The following is a 15,606-nucleotide window of genomic DNA, read 5'->3' as shown; positions in this document are numbered from 1 at the left end:
TGTTGATGATGTTCCAAAAGCTTTGTGACCTTTGATTAACATGAACAGAAACATCATCACTTCCTGGCTTGGATATCATTTTGAGTTGTTTCAAATGTCTTACCTTTTTATCGGAGGAAATTGCGTCCTGTGTGCAATGATCAGCGCACCTATTATCATTCCAAGATTGGAACGTCCAACTCCTGTTTGACAACTAAAGAGTAGAGCAGGAGGTGGTTTAGGACTGGTCCTGAAAATCATGTTTGGACTGTCCTGGAAAATCGTAACAGGGGATAAGATTGAACAGTGCCAAAGCTTGCAAGTGATAAATTTGCCTGCTGTATACGTAACATGGGTTGAACGTGCATCGTTTAATACAAGGGCCAAACCTCCAGAGGCCACCTATTCATTCAAACTGAGATCAGTTAGTTATCAATTGGTAAATTAAGCTCCAAAAATACATAGCATGTATTTTTTTTTTTAAATCAGTGTTTTAGTGGAGCACAGAGCCCATTTAAATTAATGAGCCACCTTAATTATCATAAATAAAATTCTGTTATTTTAAAATGACAGAATATTACAACCAGATTAAGGCCATTCATCCCATTTTGCTAGTGTAAGCTCTTTGAACCCTACTAAAAATCATTGAGTTGTACACTAACGGGTCTTTCAACCCAAAGTGTCCATGGCAAAACATTTGCTCATCAATACTAATTGTATTTGCTCAGTTTAAGTCTGTACCCCTCTATCCCTTTTCTAGTCAAGCGCCTGTCTAAGTATCTCATATAAAATGTAAAAATTGTATCTGATCCACCAGCTCCTCCGCAGTGAGTTCCTGACATCAATCACTCTCTGATGGTAAAAGAGAAAAATGTTCTCATTAGATCCCCTTTAAAACTCCTTCCGCTCTCTGTAACCCTGTGCCCATGTTTTTGATACACCTACCCTCAGAAAAAAAGATTCTGACTCTCTATTCTAACTATGCCCCTTATAACAGATCACCAATGAAGGCCCTTCACCCTAAGGAAAACAAGCCCAGCCTATCCAATCTCTCCTCATAAACTCTTCAATCCAGGCAATTTCCTGGTGAATCTCCTCTGCATTCCTTCCACAGTATAATTGCAGCATTCCTGCAATGTGGAGACCAGACCTGCACGCAACTTTGATGGCATTAGGCAGGAACTTACACAAGTTGATTGGAGCAGGTTGTTTGCAGGAAAAGGAACAAACATGAGGTGGGGGGGGGGGGGGCAGCACCAATGCAGGAGAGGTTTGGGCCCACTTGGTCAAGTAGAAATTAAAATCGAGAGGTATTTAAATGATATCACAATAATATTCTGTTGTACCACATATGCCAAAGTCAGAATTAGTAATAAGACTCAAAGTGAATGTGCCAAAGGTTATATAATATAAGAAAATAACTGCAGATGCTGGTACAAATCGATTTATTCACAAAATGCTGGAGTAACTCAGCAGGTCAGGTAGCATCTCGGGAGAGAAGGAATGGGCGACGTTTCAGGTCGAGACCCTTCTTCAGACTGATGTCAGGGGGGCGGGACAAAGGAAGGATATAGGAAGGCTGTAAAGAGCTTACTAAATGTTTAAAGCCTCTTCATTATTCTGGGCATCAGGTACACTGACTTTCTCAATCAGGCAGAGGCGAAACTGCAATTATAATGTCATTGAGACAGTGTGCTCCTGATTTGTATTCAGTTACATTCCGGACCACAGAGAATACACGAGAGTTGTATACAGTGATACAACTCTCATGTATACAGTGAGAATGGTGTTCACATTGGCAATTTATGCTGCTGCATTTAAACATGCCTCTATTGATCACATCCTTAACTTTCTCCTCCTCTCTTGCTGTGCTGAAATAACTTTTTAATACTGATATTATTCTTTTGGGATAAAAAAACATGTCAGGCAAATTGCATTTTTGGATTTCAATATCAGTAGCTCTCCTGAATTTTTTCTACCTCACAGAAGGTAAATTACCTGGTGATCCACATTTCCAAAGCACCTGAACATCAATCTCTTTCAGTTTGGAGCAGCTGGTAACACCAACTTTTTCAGTCAGCAACATTTTGAACAGTTTCCTTTCTTACATCCTAGGACAACTGGTGAGATTTCACATTTCAGTCTGCAGATTGGTTTCAGTCTCCTTCTGCCAGGTACATCTGGACGGATATCAATCCTTTTACCACCTACAACATCATGTAGGCTTTTAATCTCCCTTTCAGGCTGAAACATCTGTTGCAGTTTTTAAATATTTTGAAAACAAACATGTGGTGCGATTTAATCTTTCAACATCTGGCAAATTTCTATCCTCTTTGTACCAGTGGCATGAGATACATTTACCTCTTCACACTTGGGAATCAGTTACACCTCTCATATTCCGAGAAATTACCTTGACAGTACTAATGAAGGAATCAAAGTCTGCTTCTTCCAGAGTGGCAGCAACAGGCAGAGGTAGTCGTTTATACCTGAGAAACAGCAAGCATTGCAGGTTATTAATCTAACATGCCCACTTTTGGCAACCCTGACCATACCCTGTCAGAGATATTCACTTCGTCCTATCCCTTCTCCCTCCACCTTCTCTCCAGTTTGTAACTATCTTGTTTTCTATCTTACAAAGTTCTGACAAAGGGTTTTCAACCTGGGACATAGTCTGTTTCTCTTTCCACTAATGCTGCCTGCCTGCTGGGTCCACCCAACAATCTGTTTCTATTTATTATTCATCCAATGAACTACATTCTGGCACATGCTGTTTTCTGTGTGCCAAAACGAGATTGAATTTAAACATATTGTAATGCTCTGTTTATTTTTTTTAAAAAATTTTTATAAGATAAATTTTTATTGGAGATAGGTACATAACCTGTTTACATCTTTACAGTCATACAATTTTAAATTGATAATATTGTCAATTATTATTATATTGTCTCCAATACCTTTTGCCCCTTTTTTTTTTTTTTTTAAACTAGATAGAACTAAAGAAATAGATGAAGTAAAGAAAGAAAAGAGAGAGAAGAAAAAAAAAAAAGAAAAAAAAAAAAAAAAAAAAAAAAAAAGATAAGGAAAAAGTTAGTTAAAGAAGAATGGAAAAATTTATTAAAATAACAAAAACTTCATTCGAGATATATTCGTACATTTCAAAGTATAGCATTTCATCCATTCTTTAGTCCGAGTGCTAGTCAGGTTCCTGTGCTGAACTAGAATAGTTCCTTTATTGTCATTGTAACATGAGCCATGTACAACGAAATTGTAAAAATGTCAGCCAGTCAGTGCACCATTCAAACATTTCTAAAAGCTAACGATACATACAAGGTAAAATATTTTAAAAAAGATAAACAACTAAAATAAATATCATGAAAATAGCACGCATAAACACCCAACCCTACATCCTTCTGTCGATTTCACAGTCTCTTATTATGTATCGCCCCTGCGTTCCTTGGCGGCTACATTTAGTGCCTTTATAGCAGTGGGGTAAAAACTATTTTTAAGTCTGTTTGTCCTTGTCCTTGTAGATCTGTACCGTCTGCCTGACGGTAACAGTTCAAACAGGGAGTGTCCGGGGTGGGAAATGTCCTTTATAATACTCTGGGATTTTTTGATGCAGCGGGAACTGTGTAAGTCCTCCAAGGTAAGTAGAGGGCAGCCGACAATCCTCTGGGCGTTGTCAATGGCCCTCTGGAGCGCTTTCCTCTGAGCCGCTGTGCAGCTGGTGTACCATACGCATACACAGTATGTTAGGATGCTCTCAATGTAGCACCGATAAAAGGACAACAGCAGTCTCTGAGTGATGTTATTCTTCCTGAGCACCCTCAGGAAGTGCAGTCTCTGCTGGACCTTTTTCAGCAGCGCAGAGGTGTTCACGCTCCACGTCAGGTCCTCCTCAATATGGATTCCCAGGAAGCGGAAATCCGCCACCCTCTCCACACAGTCCCCTCTGATAGTTAATGGTACCATGTCCGTTTTATTCTTTCTGAAGTCTATTATTATTTCCTTTGTCTTTAAGGTGTTGAGGAGCAGGTTATTTTCTCCACACCACACTGTCAGCTGCTCCGCCTCATCCCGGTAGGCGTACTCGTCCCCCCCGGTGATGAGTCCCACCACCGTAGTGTCATCCGCAAATTTGACAATGGTGTTGCTGTGGTGGGCGGGGGTGCAGTCATGTGTATAGATGGTGTAGAGCAGGGGGCTCAGCACGCAGCCCTGTGGAGAGCCGGTACTGAGGCTGAGGGCCGTGGATGTGTGATGGCCCACTCTGACTCTCTGGCTGCGAGCTGACAGGAAGCTATTTATCCACATGCAGGTGGAGTGTATTCTGACCCTTTAAGTAATCAATAAAAGGAGACCATGTTCCAATGAATAATTCCTGTTTGTCCAACAGGGAAAATCTGATTCTTTCCACGTTTAAGGTCTCCGTCATTTCTATAATCCACATTTTGATTGTGGGGGCCGTAGTGCCTTTCCAAAATTTTAGAATTAATTTTTTTCCTGTTATTAAACTATAATTAATAAAGTTTCTTTGTGTTGTTCTAAATGTTTGATTTAATTCTAATATTCCGAGTATAATTAATTTTGGATCTGGGTCCAATTGTGTGCTGGTTACTTTAGATATTATGCTAAAAATATTTACCCAGAATTTTTTAATTTTTATACAGTTTGCAAACATATGAAATAATGTAGCTTCTAAATGTTGACATTTATCACATTTAGGTGAGATATGTTGGAAAATTTTATGTAGTTTTGTTTTTGAATAGTGTAACCTATGTATTACTTTAAATTGTATTAGAGAATGTCTGGCGTTTAGTGAACACTGATGTATATGTTGCAAACTTTCTTCCCAAGTATCTTTCGTTATTACTTGGTTTAATTCTTTTTCCCATTTTTGTCTGTATAAGTCCGTGGAGGGAATGTCACTGTCTAATAAGATATTATATATATAAGATATTAATTTTTCTGTATTAGGATGTTTGTTCCAACATTCATCAAGAATTTCTGAATTTCTAATTCGAAAATTTTGGGAGTTCGATTTTACATAATCTCTAAGTTGAAGATATCTGAAATAATCATTTCCACGAAGACCATAAGTCTGTTGCAACTCCTGAAATGTCAGAAAGGTGCCTTCCTTATAAAGTTGTCCCATATTTTTAATTCCATAATCCTTCCATTGTGTAAAACCCCCGTCTACCCATGAAGGCTTAAACAAAGGATTATTCACAATTGGAAGAAAAAGTGATAAATTATCTAATTTTAATGTCTTTTTTAATTGTTTCCAAATTCGTATAGCACTAAATATTATAGGGTTTTCCCTATAAATTTTTTTGTTTAATTTAGACGTAGCAAATAATATCGAACCAATATCAAAAGGTAAACAATCTTCCTTTTCCATTTTTAACCAGTCTGGTTGATGATCTATTTCTTCCAACCAGAAATTCATATTTTTAATATTAACTGCCCAGAAATAAAACAAAAAATTGGGTAAAGCCAGGCCTCCATTTATTTTTGATTTACACAAGTGTCTTTTGTTTATCCTATGATTCTTATAATCCCAGATAAAATCATTAACAATAGAGTCCAATTTTTTTTTAAAGTTTTTTGTCAGATATATCGGAATTGTCTGAAAAAGGTATAATATTTGCGGTAAAAAAATCATTTTTATGGCATTAATTTTGCCAACCATTGAGATAGGGAGTGTTTTCCAATATTGAATATTCTTATGTAGTTTGTTCAGTAATGGGGGGAAATTTGCTTTAAATAATGATGTATATATCTTAGTTACATAGCTACCTAGATATTTAAATTTTTCATTTACTATTTTAAATGGAAATTGTTGTATTATCTGTTTATTATGTTCCCTTATTGGCATAATTTCGCTTTTATTCCAATTTATTCTGTATCCTGAAAGTGAACCAAATTGGGTTATTAGCTTTAATAAGTTTGGAATACTAATTTCTGGTTTTGTAATGTAAATTAATACGTCATCTGCGTATAGAGAAATTTTATTCACTGTGTCCTTTGTGTTATATCCATGTATTTCCGGATGCCCCCTAACTCTTTCTGCCAGTGGCTCAATAGCAAGCGCAAATAATAATGGGGATAACGGGCATCCTTGTCTACAGCCTCTAGATAGGCTAAATTTCGATGACAACCTTTGGTTTGTAGATATTCTGGCCGTGGGATTTGTATATAACAGTTTTATCCATGTACAGAATTTCTCCCCTAGCTGCATATTTTCCATCACCGAAAATAAATAAGACCATTCAACCTGATCAAATGCTTTTTCAGCATCAAGTGAGATTATTGCTAGATCTTCATTAATAATTCTCTTGGAATATATAATATTAAATAATCTTCTTAGATTATAGTATGAGTATCGTTTCTGAATGAAGCCTGTTTGGTCAGGGTGTATTAATTTATTCATCACTGTACTTAATCTATACGCTAGTATTTTAGTTAAAATTTTTTGATCTGTATTTAAAAGTGCAATTGCTCTGTATGATCCCGGGTCTTCCGGATCTTTATCAGCTTTAGGAATAAGTGTTATTATAGATTCATTTAGAGTGTCTGGAAGTTTCTGTTGAGTATATATATACTCATACAGTCTATGTAAACGTGGGCTAAGCAAATCATAAAATTTTTTATAAAATTCGGAGCCTAAACCATCTGGTCCTACTGCTTTACCATTTTTTAAAGAACCAATAGACTCCTCAATATCCTTTGTCGTAATCTCCCTTTCTAATACTTCTCTATCATTTGAATCTAAACCTTTTAAATTACATTTTTTTAAAAAGTCTGCTATTCCTTCTGATTGTGCTACGGTTTTAGTTGAATAAAGGCTCTGATAATATTGGAGAAATCTATCATTTATGTCCTTGGGCATTTTTAATAATTCTCCTGTCTCTGTTCTAACTTTATGAATTATTTTTTCCCCTTCCATTTTTCGTAACTGACGTGCTAATAGTTTATTTAAAATTAATAGTTGCACCACCATTTTGTGCTCAGCAAAGTTCCAAATGCAGCAGCAAGAAATTGCTCTGAATTTTGGTGATGAGAAAAGGAAAAGTAGCTGAGTTTCCAAGGGGAACTCTGTGCTCATATTGTCCTGGATCTTCGTCATTCCTCTGAAAAACTTAAAAGGGCAAGCAGAGCTGAGGTTTAAGATTTCATACAAAAGGAAAGTTATTTGACAGTCCAGATCTCCCAACATGAGCATCACCAGAGATTATGTCCGCAAGTCTTTGAGGGCAGCTTGATCAAACCACTTTTAGCTGGGAACTCAAGCAAGTCAGAGAGTCATATGGCATAGAAGCAGGCAGAACCAAGTCACCAGGGATCCCATACATTTTAAACTTCTGGATCAGCCTATCATGGGGAACCTCATCAAATGTCTTACTAATGTTGATGTAGCCAACATCTACTGCCCAACCCTCATCAATCAGTTTTGTTACCTCCTCAAAATGTTCAAACAGGTTTGCAACTATTTTGATAAAGGACATTTCACTGAAATTGATAGCTGATTGGCCAATTGAAAGAGGGAATTGTGGTCAATGTTTGGAAGGAATCCAAGCCACTATTTTAAAACTCGCATTAATAAAAGTACCTGAAGTATGGCATTGTAAAGACATGGCCTCTGTAGACCTCTTCTGAAATACGAACGTCTTCCACATTCTCAATTTTCTTTGGGAGAGGCTTAGCAACAAATTGCTCCGTGCCGTGATAAACAAAATAAGTTTTGTTGCTCAAAACAGCAAAATCCAGCAGCTAAATGCAACGGAAAGGAAACAATTATTAGGACTTGGCAGGCTCCTCGTGGCCTTCAGATCCCCTTTGGTACAAGACAATGCAGACTGATATATTCCCTTTATTGGTATAACAAAATTAAAACAGAAATACCATCCACATTTACATAACTGAGAGCAGAAACAATTAACATGTGATTTAATACAAAAATTCAAAATCATTGATTTGACCACAGTGGTGAGGTGCTATGGACAGACGTTTCATTTCCTTAGTGGCTCTGCTGGAGGTTTCTTCAGCGTCAGGAGCTTTTATTTCAGGTTTGCTGTAACAACAGTTGAAGGATACCTCCTGCTTTATTGATTAAATCATTGCATTAAATTTGGATGCTGCCAGGGTTCAACATCAACCTTAAGTTTTAACCTGAAAGTTTTCTCGCAGATGGGGTTTTTAATTTGTCAAATGACTCTGTTTCTGTTATCTTTTAACATAGCCTTTTGGAGAAACTGGGGCTTAGCAGATCACACCTCAATGCCAACAGTTTCAGGGAAATAGTTTTGATTTAGTGCAGAAGCCCCATTGATCATTCAAGTTCATCAAGATGCTCTGTAGTTTAATTGAAGGTTCAAGAAGTGGCTTTTTCCAAGAGGTTAAGAACATTTACCGACAGAAATATCCATTCAAAGTATGCAAAGGATGTGCTCGGCTGTGATCCATTTTTGCTTACTTGGTCATTGCGATGGTAAGGGTGATTCTGAAGTAAGTGCTGTCCTTGTCCAGAATGCACTGGTCACTATTCTCTCATATGAGAGGTCAAATCTTAATACATCCACATAGCACACACAGTGCCTCATCAAACACACTATACAACCAGGTTATCATCCTTGCTGCTTTGTCCATCATTTTGGCCGTGCACAGGTTTAGGGTGCCTATAATTTAGCAACTTCAGTCTCCTGTTCTTTCCTGCACAACACTGTGACAACACTGAATTTACCTGCAACCCTTCTAGATTGGTTTCAACTGACTGAAGGAGGTCATCTTGCATCTTGGATGTATGTAATCTCAGTATCTGAATTCCCTGACATGCTTATCTGGTCAATATTCCACATCGATGGAGTAAGTCAAATATTGAGCAATAGATTCTTATGGTACCTTTCTGCAGTAGCAGAATATTTCAGTTTAGATCTCTGGGCTTCTACTTAACATATACACATCAGGTTTATTTCTCACTACTGTCATAAGCAAGTAATCAGCCTGAGGCTAAATCTCGCTTTGAGACATTCAACACAGTTATCCCAATTTAATTGAACATTTCTCCAAATGCAACAAGCACAATATCATCATCATCCACTGAAGTGTAAATTGAGAGATATTCTCTACTCTGAGCTAAATGCATAAATGCCCAAATGACCCTTGTCAAGCATGCATGGTTTTATAGCTATAATCGTCCTTGAGAAAGACCTTTAATGAATAATTGAGCTTGTGAAGGATACTTAAACACTATACCATTTTATCAGCTTATAGGATCTCAGATTCAAATATTAAAATAAATGTACCAGTTCAGTGGAATAACTTCAATGCTCTATCCTTCATGCCTTTTCCCCCAATCCCTTATGAACAGGTTGTCAATTTATATTTGTAAATTGTTGTGATAATCCTGCAGCACTGGCTCACTATTAAAACTTGTTTCTGTTTGACATCAGTAATCATGCCAACTCAATTATTCAATCAAATGTAGGCCAATTATCTAGACTTCCTCTTCAGTTTTATTGTGGAAGGAAGTAATTGATTTTTCCTCAACTTTCAGATCCCACAAATGCCTGTCTTTCCCAGGTTCTGAATCATTATCTGACCTTTCCACTTGCTATGACAGTCAAAATATGAAAGGAAGACCTTCTCATATTTTAGCCGTAAGGCATCTGGGGGGAGTACATTAACTGGCCCAAATGGTGAATACTTCTGATTATATCTGATATGCAGTTGCTTCAGATGTGCAATGCACTCTGATATCAACAAACCTTTGGGCGTGGGGTGAGGCTAACCACTCAGTGACAGCATACAGTGCATTCAGAAAGTATTCAGACCCCTTCAGTTTTTCCACATTTTGTTACGTTACAGCCTTATTTTAAAATGGATTAAATTCATTTTTTATCATCAATCTACACACAATAACCCATAATAAAAAAGCGAAAACATGTGTTTAGAAATTTTTGCAAAGTAATTAAAAAGAAATAACTGAAATACCACATTTACATAAGTATTCGGACCCTTTACTCAGTACTTTGTTGAGGCACCTTTAGCAGCGATTGCAGCCTCGTCTTCTTGGGTATTATGCTACAAGCTTGGCACACCTGTATTTGGGTCATTTCTCCCATTCTTCTCTGCAGATCCTCAAGCTCTGTCAGGTTGGATGGGGAGCATCGATCCACAGCTATTTTCAGGTCCCTCCAGAGATGTTCAATCGGGTTCAAGTCCCGGCTCTGGCTGGGCCACTCAAGAACATTCACAGACGTCACGAAGCCACTCCTGCGTTGTCTTGGCTGTGTGCTTAGGGTCATTGTCCTGTTGGGAGGTGAACCTCCGCCCCAGTCTGAGGTCCAGAACACTCTGGAGCAGGTTTTCATCAAGGATCTCTCTGGACCTCTCCGTTCATCTTTCCCTCAATCCTGACTAGTCTCCCAGTTCCTGCCATTGAAAAACATCCCCACAGCATGATGCTGCCGCCACCATGCTTCACCATAGGTATGGTATTGGCCAGGTGATGAGCGGTGCCTGGTTTCCTCCAGACATGACGCTTGGCATTCAGGCCAAAGAGTTCAATCTTCGTTTCATCAGACCAGAGAATCTTGTTTCTCATGGTCTGAGAGTCCTTTATGTGCCTTTTGGCAAACTCCAAGCAGGCTGTCATGTGCCTTTTACTGAGTGGCTTCCATCTGGCCACTTTACCATAAAGGCCTGTTTGGTGGTGTTGCAGATTATAGTTGTCGTTCTGGAAGATTTTCCCATCTTCAGAGGAACTCCGGTGCTCTGTCAGAGTGACCATCGGGTTCTTGGTCATCTCCCTGACCAAGGCCCTTCTCCCCCAATTGCTCAGTTTGGACGGGCGGCCAGCTCTATGAAAAGTCCTGGTGGTTCCACAGTTCTTCCATTTAAGAATGATGGAGGCCACTGTGCTATTCAGGACCTGCAATGCTGCAGAAATTGTTTTACACCCTTCCCCAGATCTGTGTCTCGACACAATCCTGTCTCGGAGGTCTAAGGACAATTCCTTCGTCTTCACATCTTGGTTTTTGCTCTGACATGCACTGTCAACTGTGGGACCTTATATAGACAGGTGTGTGCCTTTCCAATTCATGTCCAATCAATTTAATTTACCACTGGTGGACTCCAATCAAGTTGTAGAAACATCCCAAGGATAATCAATGGAAACAGGATGAACCTAAGCACGATTTTGAGTGTCATACCAAAGGGTCTGAATACTTATGTAAATGTTTTATTTCAGTTATTTATTTTGAATTACTTTGCAAACATTTCTAAACAACTATTTTCGCTTCTTCATTCTGGGGTATTGTGTGTAGGTTGATGATTAAAAAAAAAGAATTTAATCCATTTTAAAATAAGGCTGTAACATAACAAAATGTGGAAAAGGTGAAGGGGCTAAATACTTTCTGAATGCACTGTATGTAACAATGCTGCAATATTCCTTGTATCAGGTGCCTCTGCATGGCCTGCAAGTGTGCAAATGACACTAAGGTTGCGGGGGTTGCAGACTCTATCAAAGGCTGTCAAAGTTTATAGTGGGATATGGATCAGCTACTGAAATGGGAGAAGAAATGGCGGATGGAGTTTATTTAAGCAATGGAGGTGTTGTATTTTGGGAGGTCGAATGTAAGGGGAAAATATACAATTACTGTAATATAAAATTCGCAAGACCCTTAACAGCATTTAGTTGCAGATGGATCTTTGGGTCCAAGTCTACAGCTCCCTGAAAGTGGCAGCACAAGTAGATACAGTGATAAAGAAGGCATACGATATGCTTGATTTCAGAGATTGGGGCTTTAAGAATAGGAACCCATGATGTAGCTTTGAAGGACTTTGGTTAAGCCACATTTGGAGAATTGCATGTAGTTCTGGTTGCCTCATTGGAGGAAGGATATGGAGGTTTTGGAAAAGCTGCAGAGGAGGTTTACCCGAATGAAGTCTGGTTTAGGGGGTATAAGTTAGACAGACTTGGATTGTGTTTCTCTGAAATGCTGTAGGTTGAGGGGAGACCTGATAGAAGTATATAAAATTATGAGAGGCATAGATAGAACAGAACATTTTTCCAGGATGGAAAAATCAAATACTAGATGGTATTAAGGTAAGAGGTGTAAAGGTTAAAGGAAATGTGTGAGGCGGGTTTTTCCACACAGAGGAAGGTGAGTGCTTGGAACGCATTGGTGGTGGAGGCAGATATGACAGTGGGATATCAGAGACTTTTGGACAGACACATGGATATACAGGGAAGAATGATAGGATATTAATTATGTACAGGCAAATATAGGTTGGGCTTGGCATCATGTCTGGCACAGACATCGTGGGACAAAGGGACTGCTCCTGCACTGTATGTTCTATGTAAATCAAATTGGCTGCTTGATGACAATTATGTATGGGCAACGAAAAATGTCCCTGCCCAGTGATCATCAGTGTTTGAACCAAGTAATCATTCAGCAGATGTCTGCCACTGCAACTGAAAGTTGGGCAGCACGGTGGCGTAGCGGCAGAGTTGCTGCCTTACAGCGAATGCAGCGCCGGAGACTCAGGTTCGATCCTGACTACGGGCGCCGTCTGTACGGAGTTTGTACGTTCTCCCCGTGACCTGCGTGGGTTTTCTCCGAGATCTTCGGTTTCCTCCCACACTCCAAAGACGTACAGGTATGTAGGTTAATTGGCTGGGTAAAATGTAAAAATTGTCCCTAGTGTGTGTAGGATAGTGTTAATGTGCGGGGATCGCTGGGCGTCGCGGACTCGGTGAGCCGAAGGGCTTGTTTCCACGCTGTATCTCTAAATCTAAAATCTAAAGAGATCCATAAGAGGCAAAGATTTACAAAGCACCTCACCAAACTTTGCTGACAGCATGTTTGTTTATTTGTACCCAATGCAAAGTCAACTGACTATTTTACTCATATATATGAACTGGTCATTCTATTTCAATAGAAACATAGAAAACAGGTGCAGGAGGAGGCCATTCGGCCCTTTGAGCCAGCACCGCCATTCATAGTGATCATGGCTGATCATCCACAATCAGTAACCTGTGCCCAACTTCTCCCCATATCCCTTGATTCCACTAGCCCCCAGAGCTCTCAGATCTAACTCTCTCTTAAATTCATCCAATGATTTGGCCTCCACTGCCCTCTGTGGCAGAGAATTCCACAAATTCACAACTCTCTGGGTGAAAAAGTTCCTTCTCACCTTAGAATAAAGGGGAGGCCATTTAAAACTAAGACTGTGGCCCCTGGTTCTGGACTCGCCCAACATTGGGAACATTTTTCCTGCATCTAGCTTGTCCAGTCCTTTTATAATTTTATATGTCTCTATAAGATGCCCTCTCATCCTTCTAAACTCCAGTGAATACAAGCCTAGTCTTTTCAATCTTTCCTCATATAACAGTCCCGCCATCTCAGGGATCAATCTCGTGAACCTACACTGCACTGCCTCAATTACAAGGATGTCCTTCCTCAAATTAGGAGACCAAAACTGTACACAATACTCCAGGTCTTACCAGGCCCTTATACAACTGCAGAAGAACCTCTTTATTCCTATATTGAAATCCTCTCATTATGAAAGCCAACATGCCATTAGCTTTCTTCACTGCCTGCTGTACCTGCACGCCAACTTTCAGTGACTGGTGTACAAGGACACCCAGGTCCAGCTGCACTTCCCCCTTACCTAACCTGACACCATTGAGATAATAATCTTCCTCCTTATTTTTGCCACCAAAGTGGATAACCTCACATTTATCTACATTATACTGCATCTGCCATGCATCTGCCCACTCACTCAACCTGTCCAGGTCACCCTACAACCGCCTAACATCCTCTTCGCAGTTCACACTGCTATCCAGCTTTGTGTCATCTGCAAACTTGCTAGAGTTACTTCTAATTCCTTCATCCAAATCATTAATATATATGGTAAATAGTTGCGGCCCCAACACCGAGCCTTGCGGCACTCCACTCGCCACTGCCTGCCATTCTGAAAAGGACCCGTTTACTCCTACTCTTTGCTTCCTATCTGCCAACCAATTCTCTATCCATGTCAACACTCTACCCCCAATACTATGTGTTCTTATTTTGCTCACCCGTGCAGGATCTTATCAAAGGCTTTCGGAAAGTCTAGATGCACTACATCCACTGGCTCCCCTTCATCCATTTTACTTGTCATATCCTCAAAAAATTCCAGAAGATTAGTCAAGCATGATTTCCCTTTCATAAATCCATGCTGACTTAGACTTATCCTTTTACTGCTATCCAAATGCACCGTTATTACCTCTTTAATAATTGACTCCAGCATCTTCCCCACCACCGATGTCAGGCTAACTGGTCTGTAATTCCCTGTTTTCTCTCTTGCTCCTTTCTTGAACAGTGGGATAACACTAGCGATCCTCCAATCCACAGGAACTGATCCTGAATCCATTGAACATTGGAAAATGATCACCACTATTTTTAGAGCCACCTCCCTGAGTACCCTGTGATGCAGACCATCAGGCCCTGGGGATTTATCAACCTTCAGTCCCATCAGTCTACCCAATACTATTTCTCGCCTAATGCAAATTTCTTTCAGTTCCTCTATCTCCCTAGATCCTCTGTCCTCTAGTACAGCTGTGTAATAGGTAACAAGTGTCATTTGTAAAACTCTGTAAATTCATATACCTCCTTTTTAATAATTAATTCCAGATTTTCCACCTGATCTCTCGAAGTCAGGTTATAGAGGTTTTCTTGAAGGTCATTGCGATCACGTGGGGTGTAAGGGATAAAGTCATCATCTTGATGAAGAAAAATGACAGGCTCCTCACGCACATTGAAGTATATGATTTCCTATTAAATTGAGATTGTGGCAAAACACGTTTTAGATAAATGGTCAGATTTCAAACATAAGACAATTCATGAAAATCAAAAATAACTACAGACGTCATAAATTTTACATTTTATCAAGTGAGATAGGCATAACCAATCATTTCATGGGTAAAGATAGAATTCTGTAGCACAGAAACCATCAAGTGCCCATTTCTATATTAATCTTACATTGGTCCCAATTACTCTTCACACACCTCTGTCAGTTCCTCCCATTTGCTACCAACAACTACTCAGAGAGTTGTCGATGTGGCCCAGTCCATTACGCAGACCAAACTTCCAACCATTAACTCGAAATACACTTCACATTGCCTCAGAAAAGCAGCCAGCATAATCAAAAACTTGACCCACTCTGGTCATTCCTTCTTCTCCCTGCTCCCATCTGGCAGAAGTTACAAAAGCTTAAATGCCCACAAAACCAGACTCAGGAACATCTTCTTTGCCTCTGTTATCAAGTTTCTGAACGGTCCTTCCACAAGCTAGGGTACTGTCCAATTCACCTCTACCCCATTGTGGACATTGGATTTTATCTATGATACTGCTGCGCTACAATGCTGAGAACTATTTTCTGCTATAAAAGTTAATCAAAGTTATCATCATATCTTTTACCAGCCCTCTTTCCAGATCAGTGCAAGTTACAATCATCAACATTAGGAACAGCAATAAGTGACTTGGTCCCTTGAGCCTGTTAATATGATCATGGCTACATTTGAAAAAGCCTCTCCATCTCTTCTTTGCTCTTTTAGAACATAAAACATAGAACAGTACAGCA

General features: G+C 39.4%; 1 protein-coding gene across 1 annotated transcript in view; it reads right to left on the bottom strand.

Annotated features, from left to right (window-relative positions):
- LOC144592239 (paladin-like) overlaps window positions 1-15,606 on the bottom strand; it is an 88,722-nt gene that overhangs the window by 60,479 nt on the left and 12,637 nt on the right. Inside the window, exons 5-8 of the mRNA XM_078396771.1 lie at window positions 14,634-14,798; window positions 7,589-7,749; window positions 2,390-2,465; window positions 104-252 (exon numbers count right to left, since the gene is read on the bottom strand). Of these exons, the coding sequence (XP_078252897.1) occupies window positions 104-252; window positions 2,390-2,465; window positions 7,589-7,749; window positions 14,634-14,798 (551 nt within the window). The remainder of the gene's footprint in view (window positions 1-103; window positions 253-2,389; window positions 2,466-7,588; window positions 7,750-14,633; window positions 14,799-15,606) is intronic.

This window comes from Rhinoraja longicauda, chromosome 3, assembly GCF_053455715.1.
Source record: "Rhinoraja longicauda isolate Sanriku21f chromosome 3, sRhiLon1.1, whole genome shotgun sequence".
NCBI classification, from domain to species: domain Eukaryota; kingdom Metazoa; phylum Chordata; class Chondrichthyes; order Rajiformes; family Arhynchobatidae; genus Rhinoraja; species Rhinoraja longicauda.
Note: the sequence above shows the minus strand (reverse complement) of the source record. Positions and strands in the feature narration are given on the sequence as shown.